Source organism: Salmo salar, chromosome 15 (assembly GCF_965601325.2).
Source record: "Salmo salar chromosome 15, fSalSal1, whole genome shotgun sequence".
Lineage (NCBI taxonomy): Eukaryota > Metazoa > Chordata > Actinopteri > Salmoniformes > Salmonidae > Salmo > Salmo salar.
The window spans coordinates 73,991,393-74,007,573 of record NC_138305.1 but is presented as its reverse complement, the minus strand read 5'-3'; the positions used below and the strand labels follow the sequence as shown (position 1 = coordinate 74,007,573).

At 41.3% G+C, this 16,181-nt stretch overlaps 1 protein-coding gene across 4 annotated transcripts in view; it reads left to right on the top strand.

The window, feature by feature from the left end:
* Positions 1–11,896, top strand: part of LOC106572237 (ephrin type-B receptor 2) — a 60,913-nt gene extending 49,017 nt beyond the window's left edge. The window contains exons 8-15 of one of the 4 annotated variants that reach the window (XM_014146257.3): positions 132–305; positions 958–1,071; positions 1,681–1,928; positions 4,131–4,346; positions 5,572–5,721; positions 9,467–9,660; positions 10,017–10,172; positions 10,462–11,896. In XM_014146257.3, the coding sequence (XP_014001732.1) occupies positions 132–305; positions 958–1,071; positions 1,681–1,928; positions 4,131–4,346; positions 5,572–5,721; positions 9,467–9,660; positions 10,017–10,172; positions 10,462–10,570 (1,361 nt within the window). In that variant the 3' untranslated portion in view covers positions 10,571–11,896. Of the gene's footprint in view, positions 1–131; positions 306–948; positions 1,093–1,680; positions 1,929–4,130; positions 4,347–5,571; positions 5,722–9,466; positions 9,661–10,016; positions 10,173–10,461 lie in introns of all 4 variants that reach the window. The other 3 variants (XM_014146254.3, XM_014146256.3, XM_014146253.3) reach the window with 3 other exon arrangements.
* The last annotated feature ends 4,285 nt before the right edge of the window (positions 11,897–16,181 follow it).

Below are 16,181 nucleotides of genomic sequence, written 5' to 3'. Positions count from 1 at the left end.
CACTGAATAGTATTTTTTTATGTTTTTTTCCCAAACACTTTTGGTGCTGGCCCGCTAAATGGTACAGTCCCAAAAGTGCAACATTACAGAGTAGGCCAACCTATGGGGTTTATTTTGTTGTGTACTTGCAGAAGAGTACAAGTCCAGCTTTCAGGAGAAGCTCCCCCTCATCATTGGCTCCGCCGCTGCAGGCATGGTCTTCATCATCGCTGTTGTCGTATTCGTCATCGTCTGCAATCGAAGAAGCTCTGAGAGACCAGAATCTGAATTCACAGATAAGCTCCAGCACTACACCAGCGGCCACAGTGAGTAACATGTTTTTACAATTTGAATGATCTTTTTTTGAACTAGGATTCATTTAGATTTATATAGATCCACCTTCCAACAGATAAACATCTATCAGTGGCAAATGTGTTGAATGGTGGAGTGAAACATTTGTTTTGGAATAATACTGTCATCCTGGAGACAGTGGGGATATTACGGTTAGATGTGGAATACTAGGAGTTCAGAGTTACTACTGTACCTAACTACCTGTATCAGGTCTTAGCCCAGGCAAGGTTTTAGCTACTGTTGTATGTAGTCCCAATTGCGTATCCCCAGGATGCACAGTACCAGTCAAAAGTTTCGACACAGCTACTCATTCAAGGGTTTTTCTTCATTTTTACTATTTTCTACATTATAGAATAAATGTGAAGACATCAAAACTATGAAATAACACATATGGAATCATATAGTAACCAAAAAAGTGTTAAACAAATCAAAATATATTTTACATTTGAGATTCTTCAAAGTAGCCACCCTTTGCCTTGATAACAGCTTTGCACACTCTTGGCATTCTAGTAAAATAGTAAAATAAAGAAAAACCCTTGAATGAGTAGGTGTGTCTAAACTTTTGACTGGTACTGGATATTATGCATAGCCTCTGTTTTCTTTGTTTCTCCTTCCAAGTGTCTCCAGGAATGAAGATCTATATCGACCCATTCACTTATGAGGACCCCAACGAGGCAGTGAGGGAGTTTGCCAAAGAGATTGACACCTCCTGTGTCAAGATTGAGCAAGTCATTGGCGCAGGTAAAAAATCAACCGGTGAAGGTGAAAACCCTATATACATTACAAAATATACATTATAACACATTTCAAGATTAGTCCCGGACTAAAAAGCATTCTCAATGGAGATTCTCCATTTAAATCACTTTTAGTCCAGGACTTGACTTAATCTGGGTCTGGGAAACTGGCCCATAAAGTGTGATATTGATATACACGTGTGTATTAAACCCAATAATACATCTTGTAAGATTGTCTTACATTTAATATATCCAAGTTACAGACCCATATCATAGCACTTGGAAGTCTTATGCAGATGTAGGATCTTAATTTGAGCCAGTTTGCTACAGCAGGAAAATAATCCTGCAGCAACAAGAAATGTGAATTATTATGTGGATTATAATTAATGGACATTTTTGTAAAAAAGAAATGTTAGGTCAAATCAAGTCTAAAATGTTAAAGTGGAAATGGCAAACTTTATAAGCCTTGTTAAACCTTGAATACACTACACGTTTGCATTACCTGCTTTGCAGGAACATTTCTGCAACAGGATGATCAAATTAAGATACGGCATCTGTAGTGATGTATCAGAGCCCTTTGCTGATGCACAGTAAACCTGAACATGTTATTGTTCAGGAGAGTTTGGGGAGGTGTGCAGCGGGAACCTGCGTCTCCCCGGAAAGAGAGAGATCCTGGTGGCCATCAAGACCCTGAAGGTGGGCTACACAGAGCGCCAGAGGCGGGACTTCCTATCTGAGGCATCCATCATGGGCCAGTTTGACCACCCCAACATCATCCACCTGGAGGGTGTGGTCACCAAGAGCGCCCCCGTCATGATCATCACTGAGTTCATGGAGAACGGATCGCTGGACTCCTTCCTCAGGGTCAGTAGGTCAATGGGCCTCAACGTAGGGCATCTCAATACGCTGGAGAGATCTTTTCTCCTTTCCTTCCTTCTTCCAGACACTTCAGGTTCAAACACAGTAGGTTGCTTTCCCCTGTCTTGTCTTTTTGGATCAGTGCAAATAAAAGGAAAGGTGACTAAGTTAGGAGTGGAGAACCTAAGGGCTGGATCTCTGCCTATTCTCCTGAGTGAATTTCGGAGATAATAAATATGACAGCATTTAAATTATACAGTGACCTTCAGAAAGTATTCATACCCCTTGACTTATTCCACATTTTGTTGTGTTATAGCCTGAATTCAAAATGTATTGTTTTTGTTTTACTCATCTAAAAAGAACACTCCATAATGACAAAGTGAAAACATAATTTTTGCTAATTTATTGAAAATGAAATATATGTCATTCACATTAGTCTTCACACCTCTGAGTCAATACTTTGTAGATGCACCTTTGGTGGCGATTACAGCTTTGAGTCATCTTGGGTATGTCTGTATCAGCTTTGCACATCTGGATTTGGGGATTTTCTTCCATTCTTCCCTGCAGATTTTCTCAAGCTCTGTTAGGTTGGATGGGAAGCAGTGGTGAACAGCATTCTTCAAGTATTGTTTTTCAATGGGTTTCAAGTCTGGGCTTTGGCTGGGCCACTCATTGACTTTCACATCCTTGTTCTGAAGCCTTTCCAGTGTTGCTTTGGATGTATGCTTGGGGTCCTTGTCCTGTTGGAACATAAATCTTCGCCCCAGTCTAAGGTCATTTACACTCTGAAGCAGGTTCTCATCAAGGATTTGCCTGTATTTGACTCCATTCATTGTTCCCTCTATCCTTACCAGTCTCCCAGCCCCTGCCGCTAAAAAGAATCCCCATTGCTTCACGGAAGGGATGGTGTTAGACGGTGATGAGCTGTGTCTGGTTTTCTCCAGACATTGCGCTTTGCATTCAGGCCAAAGAGTAAAATGTTTGTTTCATCAGACCACAAAATCTTTTGCCTTATGCTCTCATATGCCTTTTTGCAAACTCCAGGTGTGGTGTCATATGCCTTTTTCTCAGGAGTGGCTTCCACCTGGCTGCACTCCCATAAAGCCTAAATTGGTTCAGTGCTATAGAGACTGTTGTCCTCCTGGCAGGTTCTCTCATCTCAGCCAAGGAAGTCTGTAGTTATGTCAGAGTGGTCATTGGGTTCTTGGTCACCTCCCTGACCAAGGTCCTTCTTGCCCATTTGCTCAGTTTGGTCGCACGGCCAGCTCTAGGCGGAGTCTGGGTAGTTCCATATTTTTTCAATTTCCCAACAATGGAGACCACTGTGCTCTTGGAAACTTTCAACACTATAAATTGTTTTATACCCTTCCCCAGATATATGCCTCATCACAATTCTCGGAGATCTATGGACAGTTTCTTGGATTTGATGGTATAGTTTCTGCTCTGACCTGTGCTGTCAACTGTGGGACATTATATAGACAGATGTGTTTCTTTCTAAATCATGTCCAAACAATTGAATTGGTCACAGGTGGACTCCAATCAAGTTGTAGTGACATCTCAAGGATGATTAAAGGGGTGTGAATACTTATGTAAATGAGATATTTCTGTATTTAATTTTCTATAAATATGCAAACATTTCTAAAAACACGTTTTCACTTTGTGTGTAGATGGGTGAGATGTTTGTTTTTAATTTATTTTGAATTCAGTCTGTAACACAACAAAATGTGGAATAAGTCAAAGGGTATGACTACTTTCTGAAGGCACTGTATCACAGTAACCAGACAGTGGATAAGTATCTCTTATCGACTACAGATTTTTCAACTACAACTATGTTTCTACATCAAGAACACATGGATTCAAGAACACAGTGGCTGTCTCTCCTCTGCATCAACACTTTATAGCTTTCTTGTTTTTGATTCGCTGTAGTGTGCCCCTCCGGGTTGGGCCCAGGTGTGAGGTGTGCGGAGTTGGCTTAGTTAGATCAGGTGAGCTCACAGATCCAGATGAGGATTAACCAGACGCTAAATTTTGTGCGGCTAACAACGCCTGGAAACTAATATGAGAACCAGCATCATTTTTTGAGAACGTGTACCGTACGCCTGAGCACATTTCAGAGATTACAGCATAAAACATAACATAACAAACATAGCATAACATAGCACAGTATAGCATAACATATAGCAATATAACATTTCTGTATTTTTTTAGCAAAATGACGGGCAGTTCACAGTGATCCAACTGGTGGGCATGCTGCGTGGCATAGCAGCGGGCATGAAGTACCTGAATGACATGAACTACGTGCACCGGGACCTGGCCGCCCGCAACATCCTGGTCAATAGCAACCTGGTGTGTAAGGTGTCTGACTTCGGGCTCTCGCGCTTTCTGGAGGATGACACATCAGATCCCACTTACACCAGCGCCCTGGTGAGTGTGGCTCTGTCCCAATATCCATACTTCCATACTGTGTAGTATGAAGCAATGTATTTTGGGCATGTCAGACCCCACAACCACCAGTGTCCTGGTGAGTATGGCTCTGTACCAATCATAGGAATAGATTATATTTCTATGGTTCCAATATACAGACTAGAATACCACTTATTATGAAGCAATGTATTGGGCGTGCATTGTAAGTGGTATGCTAGTATGGAACTGTATCAGGTTTAAGAATATGCATATAGGATGCATTCTAAGTCTAAAGTGGGTTCTTCTCGTCTCCGTCCTTTCATCGCCACTGATTTTCAAGTATAGGACACAGGAAAGCAATATCACAGTTGCTTGAAGGGATACTTTGAGATTCTGGCAATGAAGGCCTTTACTTCTCCAGAGTCAAATTAACTTGTGGATACCATTTTTATGTATCTGCATCCAGTATGAAGGAAGTTAGAGGTAGTTTCACGAGTCAATGCTAACTAGCTATGCACTAACGCTAGTAAGCAACTTCATTCAAATTGCAGAGACATCAAAATGGTATCCACGAGTTCATCTGACTGGGGAAGTAGATAAAGATCAACATTGCCAAAATCCTGAAGTATCCCTTTAACAAAGAATTTGCTTTCAACTGTCCAGTGCTATTAGATCAGTGCAGATGAAGTTAATGGAGATGAGGAAACAACTATTACTTCTTGAGACTATTAAGATCCACCCACAACCTAGGTATTATTTGCAGCCTGCAGTCCATTTTTTACCCTACTCCTGAGTGTGCACTCAACAACAAAAAAAGCAAGGAGGACCAAGGGAATTAAAAAGCCTTTATTTGTATGGCATGTTCAATGAAACAATATTTTTTATAAGACGCGTTTTGGCAGCATGGCCTTCATCAGGGAGTTCTCCGAAATGTGTCAGAGTTTTCAAATATTTGTTATTTAACCCCTTTTAACCAAAGAGCACCTTTTATTTACAAATCCCTACTGTACTAGTGTGTTATCTAGCAGCACTTCCTTCCTCTTTTTTGTACTCCTTATAGTTTTAAAAGAAATGGACAAATTTAAGAAATATGGTGGAAACTGACATTAAATCGCTCTGGAATTAGAGTGTTTGCTAAATTACTTGCACCAATCCAATACTTCTAAATGCATATGGAGAGTGATCGAGTGCACAGTCCTGACTGAAGGGTAGAGAATTGGTACGCAACACTTGTCTGTCTTTCCAGGGAGGGAAGATCCCTATCCGATGGACTGCCCCGGAAGCCATCCAGTACAGGAAGTTCACCTCCTCCAGTGATGGGTGGAGCTACGGCATCGTCATGTGGGAGGTGATGTCATACGGAGAGAGGCCCTACTGGGACATGAGTAATCAAGATGTGAGTATCCAGGAGTCATCATCTCTCTCTCTCTCTCTCTCTCTCTCTCTCTCTCTCTCTCTCTCTCTCTCTCTCTCTCTCTCTCTCTCTCTCTCTCTCTCTCTCTCTCTCTCTCTCTCTCTCTCTTCTCTCTCTCTCTCTCTCTACTTGACAGGATATCTTTGATTCACACTATTTGAGGGGGAAAAAAATTCTACACCACCTTTACTCCACACACATAGTACAAAGCTCTCCCTCGCCCTCCATTTGGCAAATTGGACCATAACTCTATCCTCCTGATTCCTGAGTACAAGCAAAAATTTAAACAGGAAGCACCAGTGACTCGGTCTATAAAAAAGTGGTCAGATGAAGCAGATGCTAAACTACAGGACTGGAATATGTTCCGGGATTCTTCCGATGGCATTGAGGAGTACATCACATCAGTCACTGGCTTCATTAATAAGTGCATCGAGTTCGTCATCCCCACAGTGCCTGTACGTACATACCCCAACCAGAAGCCATGGATTACAGACAACATTCGCACTGAGCTAAATGGTAGAGCTGCCACTTTCAAGGAGCGGGACTCTAACCCGGAAGCTTATAAGAAATCCTGCTATGCCCTCCATCAAACAGGCTAAGCGTCAATACAGGACTAAGTTTGAATCGTACTACGCCGGCTCTGACACTCGTCGGATGTGGCAGGGTTTGCTACCAACCAGTAGCGCTCACGTCTGCAGCCATGAAATGCTTTGAAGGACTGGTCATGGCTCACACCAACACCATTATCCTAGAAACCCTAGATCCACTCCAATTTGCATACCACACCAACAGATCCACAGATGATGAAATCTCTATTGCACTCCACACTGCCCTTTCCCACCTGGACAAAAGGAACACCTATGTGACAATGTTATTCATTGACTACAGCTCAGCGTTCAACACCATAGTGCCCTCGAAGCTCATCACTAAGCTAAGGACCCTGGGACTAAACACCTCCCTCTGCAACTGGATCCTGGACTTCCTGATGGGCCGCCCCCAGGTGGCAAGGGTAGGTAACAACACATCCGCCACGCTGATCCTCAAAATGGGGGCCCCTTAGGGGTGCGTGCTCATTCCCCTCCTGTACTCCCTGTTCACTCCTAACTGCACGGCCAGGCACGACTCCAACACCATCATTAAGTTTGCTGATGACACAACAGTGGTAGGCCTGATCACCAACAACGATGAGACAGCCAATAGGGAGGAGGTCAGAGACCTGACCGTGTGGTGCAAGGACAACAACCTCTCCCTCAACATGATCAAGACAAAGCAGTTGATTGTGGACTACAGGAAAGGGAGGACCAAGCATGCCCCCATTCTCATTGACGGGGCTGTAGTGGAGCAGGTTGAGAGTTCCTTGGCGTCCACATCACCAACAAACTAACATGGTCCAAGCACACCAAGGCAGTCGTGACAAGGGCACAATAAAACCTATTCTCCCTCAGGAGCTTCCTGTCATCCAGGACCTCTTTACCAGGCGGTGTCAGAGGAAGCCCCTAAAAATTGTCAAAGACTCCAGCCACCCTAGTCATAGACTATTCTCTCTGCTACTGCACAGCAAGCGGTACCGGAGTGCCAAGACTAGGTCCAAGAGGCTTCTAAACAGCTTCTACCCACAAGCCATAAGACTCCTGAACAGCTAATCAAATGGCTACCCAGACTATTTGCATCCCCCCCAGACACTGCTGCTACTCTCTGTTATTATCTATGCATAGCCACTTTAATAACTCTATCAACATGTACATTATTACCTCAATTACCTATAGCCCCGCTATTGTTATTTACTGCTGCTCTTTATCTTTATTCTTTATTCTTTATCTTTATCTTTATTCTTATCTCTTACTTTTTTAGGGATTTTCTTAAAACTGCATTGTTGGTTAAGGGCTTGTAAATAAGCATTTCACTGTAAGGTCTACTACACTTGTTGTAGTTGGTGCATGTGACAAATACAATTTGATTTGATTTGCAATGTGTGTATGGTAGACTAGCAGCAGAACAAAGACATAAAGTGACCTCCAAAAGTATTGGGACAGTAAAACATTTTTGTTGTTGTTTTGGCTCTGTACTCAAGCACTTTATATTTGAAATCATACAAAGACTATGAAGTTAAACTGCAGACGGCCAGTTTTAATTTGAGGGTATTTTCATCCATTATTGAATGAACCGTTTAGAAATTACAATACTTTTTGTACATAGTCTTGCCATTTTAGGGGACCAAAAGTATTGGGATAAATTCACTGATGTGTATTAAAGTAGTAAAAAGTGATGTATTTGGTCCCATATTCATAGCACCCAATGACTACATCAAGTTTGTGACTCTACAGCTTTGTTGGATGCATTTTCTGTTTGTTTCGGTTGTGTTTTAGATTATTTGGAGCACAATAGAAATGAATGGTGTCATTTTGGAGTCACTTTTATTGTAAATAAGAATAGAATACATTTATGAACACATCTATATTAATGTGGTTGCTATCATGATTGCGAATAGTCCTGAATGAATTGTGAATAATGATGACTGAGAAAGTTATAGATGCACAAATATCATACCCCCCAAAAAATGCAAACCTCCCCTGTTCTTGTAATGTCTTAGGCCTGTAGCTCCATCGTATTTTTTTTATTTAACTAAGTTGTTATTTACAATGATGGCCTACCCTGGCCAAACCCTCCCTTAACCCAGAAGACCCTGAGCCAATTGTGCCCTATGGGACTCGCTATCAATGCCAGTTGTGATACAGCCCGGGATCGAACCAGGGTCTGTAGTGACACCTCTAGCACTGAGATGCAGTGCCTTAGACCCCTGCACCACTCGGGAGTTATACATACTATATACATTTTATGGACAGTCCATTTTACAATATATTTTACAATAGTTCTATTTTGTTTGTTTTTACTCCTGTCCTTCCTCTACCCTCAACTGCTCCCATCTATCTCTAAACACCATCCATATTGGATTTCTATTTGCCCTATATTTTGTTGTGATGTTTCACCAAAATCCTGAACCTTTCTATTCTCATTGTTTCTACAGATTGTAAATTTAAAATAAACATTTTTGCTATTTCTATTTGCCATATATTTTTCAACTGTTAGCATGTCTTGGAGGTATGATATTTGGCAGTCTGTTACTTTCTCATGCATCATTATTCACGATTAATTCACGACTATCTGTAATCTATTCTTATTTACAATAAATGTGTCTCCAAAATGACAAAGTACATTATTTACCATTCATTTCTACTGGGCACAAAATAATCAGAAACACAACCAAAACAAACAGCAAATGCATCCAACCAATTTGTAGAGTCACGAGCTTGATATAGTCATTGCGTGCTATGAATATGGGACCAAATATTTAACTATTTACAATGTTAATACACATATAAATGAATTTGTCCCAATACTTTTGGTTCCCTAAAATGGGGGGACTATGTACAAAAAGTACTGTAATTTCTAAACGTTCACCTGATATAGATGAACATACCCTCATATTAAAGCTGACAGTCTGCACTTCATAGTTATTGTATCACTTCAAATATGTCGCTGTCCCAATACTTTTAGGGGGAGCGATCGAGACACATACAGATAGAGACAGTCTCACTATACTTACTATACATTTGATTCAGGCACTTTAAACCACACGGGGAGACCAACAACTTAGGTCAAGGCCTCTTTGATTTCTAAATCATCATTTATATTCATTTTCATATCAATCTGTGCCAATGCCCTGTAGGTGATCAATGCCATAGAACAGGACTACCGGTTGCCCCCGCCCATGGACTGCCCTAGTGCCCTGCACCAGCTCATGCTGGACTGCTGGCAGAAGGACCGCAACAATCGGCCCAAGTTCAGCCAGATTGTCAATAACCTGGACAAGATGATCCGCAACCCCAACAGTCTGAAGGCCACGACGCCGCTGTCATCAAGGTAAGGCACTCACGGGCTGTATGTCAGTCATCTTAATTGGCATCCACCCTTTCCTCATCTCCTTTCCTCAGTGACGACCATTCATCTCAGAGGCCTATCCATCACTGTTTATTTGTCTTTTCTCCTTGTCTTTTGGGGTTTGTTTGGGTTCTCACTGGGTTGTCATTGTTTTTTTGCGGGGTTCTCACTAGGTTGTCATTGGGTTTGTTTGGGTTCTCACTGGGTTGTCATTGTTTTTTTGCGGGGTTCTCACTAGGTTGTTTGGGTTCTCACTGGGTTGTCATTGGGTTTGTTTGGGTTCTCACTGGGGTTGTCATTTGGTTTGGGTTCTCACTGGGTTCCTCTCCTGTTCCTAGTGTTCACCTACCTCTGCTGGACCGCAGCACGCCTGACTTCTCCAGCTTCAGCACCGTGGACGAGTGGCTGGATGCCATCAAGATGGGCCAGTACAAGGAGAACTTTGCCAACGAGGACTTCACCAGCTTCGACGTGGTCTCCCAAATGACCATGGAGTAAGTGAACCTCCCCAGACTGCTAAATGTGTCCTAGACTGTTCTAAATGTGTCCTGGACTGTGCTAAATGCATCCCAGACTGTGCTAAATGTGTCCTGGACTGTACTAAATGTGTCCTGGACTGTACTAAATGTGTCCTGGACTGTGCTAAATGTGTCCTGGACTGTGCCAAATGTGTCCTGGTGGACTGTGCTAAATGTGTCCTGGAGTGTACTAAATATGTCCTGGACTGTGCTAAATGTGTCATAGACTCAGTGTTGTGTCACTGACTGCTCTCTCTCTCCACAGGGACATCCTCCGAGTAGGGGTGACCCTAGTGGGCCACCAGAAGAAGATCCTTAACAGTGTCCAGTCTATGCGGGCCCAGATGAATCAGATCACCTCCGTTGAGGTCTGACCTCTGATGTCTAGACGGGGAGAACACTGGACTGGACCAGACCCCCAGCCTGGTCTCCCTGTCAGACTGTGACCCCCATCCCCATCAGCCCCCCTTCTCTAGACCGCACTCCCATGAGTTCAGTCAACAGTCGGCAGCCTGTACTTTATGGTCAGTCTGGTCAGTCTGCAGCCGTGCTCAGCGTGTATTCAGTCCACAACCACTGCCCCTCCTATGTTCAGTCTGTCTCTAGCTGTGCTGAGTCTACGACTGTCCAGACTCTGTCCAGATTTTGTCCAGTCTCCAACTGCAGTCTGTCTCTGTTGATTGCACGGCTGTAGCCCCTCCTTGTTTTTGTAGTAGGACATTGTTTACAGTCTTTTGGTTGGATATGATTTCTACTGGTCCCCAGACTAAAACTCATCAACAGACGGCCCTTTAAAAGGGATATTAAGAGAAGGTTGGGACAAGACTTCATATAACTTTACTCGCATCTTTCACATTGAGATTCTGAGGGTATCGGTGACTTTAACAGTAGGACCAGTACTCTGAACGGAGTGTATGATGTACTGGATAGTGAATAGGACAACTGTCAGACTCCCATACAGTTCCATAGACTTTATGGATGTGAAATGAAATGACTCATCTTCGGGAAGAGTCTGTCCCGTGAGAACAAACTTACCATCCTTGTGCATAATGCTCTAATTTGACAGTTTGAAAATTGTGGTGATTATATTACTGTTTGCTACCTACCTTCACTTCCGTTCTCTTGAAAAAAAAAAACTTTGAACACACATTACTTCCAACAGCCCAAATGAAACATAATATAAAGTACTGTACTGTGCATGTCATTGTCTCTTACTCTTCTGGGAATCACAGGCTGCCATAGCCACTGAACCATGTCGGCCATTTTCACTGTTTTGGAGTTCCGCTCCGTACAGTCTTTGTTTCGGTGACTCAGTTGGTATTTGTTTTTTAAATATTTGTATGTGCACCTTAATAAAGAAGTAGGATGGGCACTTCCATAAATTCTTCCATTACAAAAGTGTTGTGTGCAAAGTTTAGATTTCACTTTCCCTTTGTCCTCCTCTATGTTTAAAGGATCTCGTGTGAGTATATATTTTGGCTCTGTCATGAAAAAGCACTTGTCCTTCCATTTATGGTACATACAAAATGGCTGCAATAGGTTATGCAGCCAGGTGTACTATACTGTACTTGCACAAAATGGCAGCCTCTGAAGCTCCAACCAGGTGGGGAAGAATTCCAAAGGGAGCCTGCTGGTATTTAAAAGACTTCACAGAACACTGTTGTTAATTGGTTTGTTTTTAAATGGGTTTTATAATGATATTTTGTGATTTGTTTTTATATTGCTACCTATGATCACCTTTGATGGAGCTGTGAATTGTCACGTGATCTGGGGTCATACACAGCATTCATATTGACATATGTGTATACCGTTGCCATTCATTTTTCAAAAGGTAGGACACGTGTTTATGATTCGTCACAGAGAAAAGTGGGGACTTTTTAAAGAAATGGATGAAAGGTAATTTCGTTTTTTTTGTACTGAGAAATAGGGTATACCTCTTTTTCATATTGTGCCAGCACAAATCACAAGTTTACACATTTATACTCCATCCATAACATACTGTACTTGAGGTTCAGGGATTAGAAACAACATTTTTAATTCAAATAAATAGACACTAGTCAAACCAGGATGATGCAACCCTCTGTTCCTTGAGTGCGATAGTGTTTGCATGCTTCCATTGTCTCCGCACTTCATGGATAAATCACCATCAGTCATTCCATAGGTCATCTCACATACTGTAGCATTTAATAGGTATGAATATGGTACTAATTAGGATACACCTCAATGAGAAACATTTGACCATTTACTGCTGGTAATGGAGTTATCAACGGTGTTATTAAAGTGTTATACTGTTACTACCCAACCAACAAACTCTGCTGCCTCTCTGGGGGAAAAAAGTCATTTCCAATTTCGATAAATAGGGATATGTTCTTCTGCAGTTCTTCCCAGATACATTGTCCTCATCGTATTATTCTCTATCAATAGCTTCTCAACTGGGTATAGTGTGCATTATGTGGAATTATGTCCATGTGTGGAAAGCTATGTTAATTGATCATGCAGGATAGCCCCAGACACTATTATTTTACTTTTTTATAGGCCTGCCTCAACAAGGGGGGAGGCAATGTACTATACAAGATTTGAATTTCTAAATTGAGGAAGACAATCATACAAATATGATTTGTAACAACAACAAAAAAATCATACAAAAACTGTTTTGCTGCTGTCAACAAATACACTCCGAGCCTGCCATCTCTGAGTGCGTGCCATTTGCAAACAAACGAAACCAAAATGGACGCTTCTTCTGTAACTCAATATAGCTGTGACCTCAATATGAGCACATTTACTTTTTTGTCATTTTAGGTGTTTAAAAATAACTCAAACACTGTACACTGTGCTAAGCTCATTCCCTCTGCTGGTCCCATGTTAAACCTGCACTATTACCGTATCTCTATACCTTTATAGTACCTTTATAGTACCCTTTTCACACTCTTCCACTTTTGTCCTTCGTCCTTTGGGTGTCCTTAAAGACACATAGGGTCTGCCAACCCCCCCCCCCCCCCCCCCCCCCCCCCCCCCCTCCTTCCAGTCCTAACCACTGTGATTGCATTGGGACATCTCATTTTCTGTACAAATGTACATTGACTGTAACCCTGTGAATGATGTAACAATTTTAATTATTTGTAATATTGTTAATTGTCTATTTTATAAAAAAAAAAGAACAAAACAAAAGAAAACAACAATTACGACAACAAACTGGAAGCCGGTAGCAACTGTCTTCTATAAATAAAAAAAGGTTACATTCAAAGAACTTGTATTTTCTTAAAACACCTTTTCCCTTTATCTTGCATTAAATATACATTTCCTCAACTGTAAACTAACTGTAAAATAACAGCTACAATTTTGTGCAAACACTTTGGAAATCTGGTCCTTAGTCTGTAAAGAACACATTGAACAGAAGGGGGAAGTAGAGACCACTCTAGGATTTTGTCGAACAATGTTACTTGTTTGTTTGTTTTTGCAAAGCTATTTTTCTGAGGGAATTGGTGAGCATTTTCCTGAAGTCTGTTTAGTCTTTTATCAGAACACAATATTATTGTAATTACATTTCCGAATACAAGGCTAAGAACGCTTGATTTCAAGTTGTCCATGAACAGTTTTCTTTCACCCACTAGATCATTCTGGGGTCATGTGTGCTTTCTGAGAGAGGACTTTCAGTCTTTACTATCAAATGTAAACAAACTGCGAAATATACGTACATCTGGCAATGTAACAGATGTAGCTGCAATTTTTCTCTACTAGATTAGGGATTTCCTCATCTGAGGACACTCAAATACTCCTTTATTTCTGCCACATAATCTGGGTAAGTGTGTCCCATTTCTCAGAAGGCACATTAAACTACATCCTCGAAAGCGGTTAGGGTCCTACTGTGCACCATTGTTTAGCACACCACCAATCCTCAATATGCCCAGTGTCTGCCTACCTGCCTGCCTGTCTAACTTTCCACTGTGGCACTCCTCCTATGGGCCCAAGCTTTCTGTCCTTGACAGTCACCCACTCCTGGCCAACAGCCAGCGGGCACAGTCACACCTGCCAATGTGCAACTACAGATGTCACAGCTGCTCCCTATGGTCTTGGATGCTTTGGACACTTGGAGAACAGACCGTCGGAAAGTGGGATGACATTTGCACTGTGTGTCCTGTGTGCCTGGCAGGCTGTCTGTTTTTCCATGGCACCACCCTGCCTCCCAGCCCTGTATGTGCCAAACACCATGCTCTGACCCAGGGTGCCAAACACCACGCTACACTGACATTTATCATTTATTTACATGCTCAACCTAGACTGTATGGGGGAAACACATTAGCCGATTTTCACTTGATAGGGCTCCAGTGGTCCCTGCAGGGAAGCCACCTTGAAAGAACACTGACTTATCAACTTGTCAATAACAATAATAAAATCTGTGTTGGTGCCAATGAAATGAGCAATTTATGGTAATGTATGTAGCGTTTGAGAGTTGTTTTGATTGTTAAATATCTTGAGCTACGCTTCTTTGAATTGAAATGAGATGAGATCATACTTCATTGTCTGGTTGCATAGAAATTTGCTCGGCATCTAAATGATTTACTTCATATCTTAAAATAAATGATTGTATTTCATTTTGTAAGATACAACCAACTATCTATCATATATTCTTGACCAAGGGGACAGACGAGCAAGACATTAACCAGACAGAAGATACTATGTTTGGGTATTGTGTCGATGTTAAGGCTGGTGGTCAAATATTGTAAAAGCTCTAATGAGCCAGTGTTCACAGAATGGATGATTATGTTGATAAAACATAATCTTATAAAATTATTTTAGACAAAAGCCTATAAAAAATAATACACACTCCAAAAATATTTGGGACAATTCTTCTTTTCCTCCTGTAGTTGCTGTAGATGTTGCATCTTAATTTGAGTCAGTTTGCTACAGCAGGAAAATAAGCCTGCAGCAACTCCTGATTTTCACAGTGGTCTAAGGCACAGTAACTCAGTGCAAGCGGTGTCACTACAGTCCCTGGTTCGAATCCAGGCTGATTCACATCCAGCTGTGATTCGGAGTCCCATAGGGTATCGTCCGTGTTTGGCTGGGGTAGGCTGTCATTGTAAATAAGAATTTGTTTTTAACTGACTTGCCTACTTAAAAAATGTGAGAATCAAGTCTGAAATTTAGAAGTGGAAATTACAAACTTCAGAAGCCTTTTTAAACCTCAAATACACTACAAGTTTTCCATTTCCTGCATTTCAGGAAGGTTCTCATGCAACACGTTGATCAAATTAGTATCCTACATCTGTACATCTATTTTGTTACTTATAAATTAATGATATGTACCCATTGATTCTTGAAGAATATAATTTATACATGCCTCATGAGCTTAGTTCAACATTTGTACCCCATCAGAACCCAAAATATAAGGTTGTTTTAATCCAATGTTTGTAATCAAATTAAATGTAAACGAACCTCAAAACATGGTTAAAACTATAATTTTGATATAATGGATGCTGCGTCCTTGCATCCATAACTGTGTCTATGGATTTCGGAGTGGTTACATTTCTCCAGTCCCCGGGGTTAGAGAGCAACTGGTTACCCTACTAGCAAAAATATTGTAATCAGATTACAGATACTTATGAAAAACTACATGATTAGTTCTTGGATTACTTTTAAATTCAGATAGAATGTTTGTGAAAAAATACATTACGACGTCTTTTTGTTTTCTCAATGACATTCAATTCGGCATTGAAAGAAAGCACACGTTTAAGTTTGTTCCACATGAGTGAGTCTGACCACAATTCAGAGACCACTATGATGACACACTAAATGTGTTTGATGAATCCCTTTTGTCCAATTCTAATGCCTCATAAGGGGAAAGTATTCCAAAATTAACTGAAAGCAATCAGATTACGTTACTGCGTCGGGGTAATCCGAAAATGATGTTACTGATTACAATTTTGGACAGGTAACTAGTACATATAACAGATTACATTTAGAAAGTAACATACCCAACCCTGC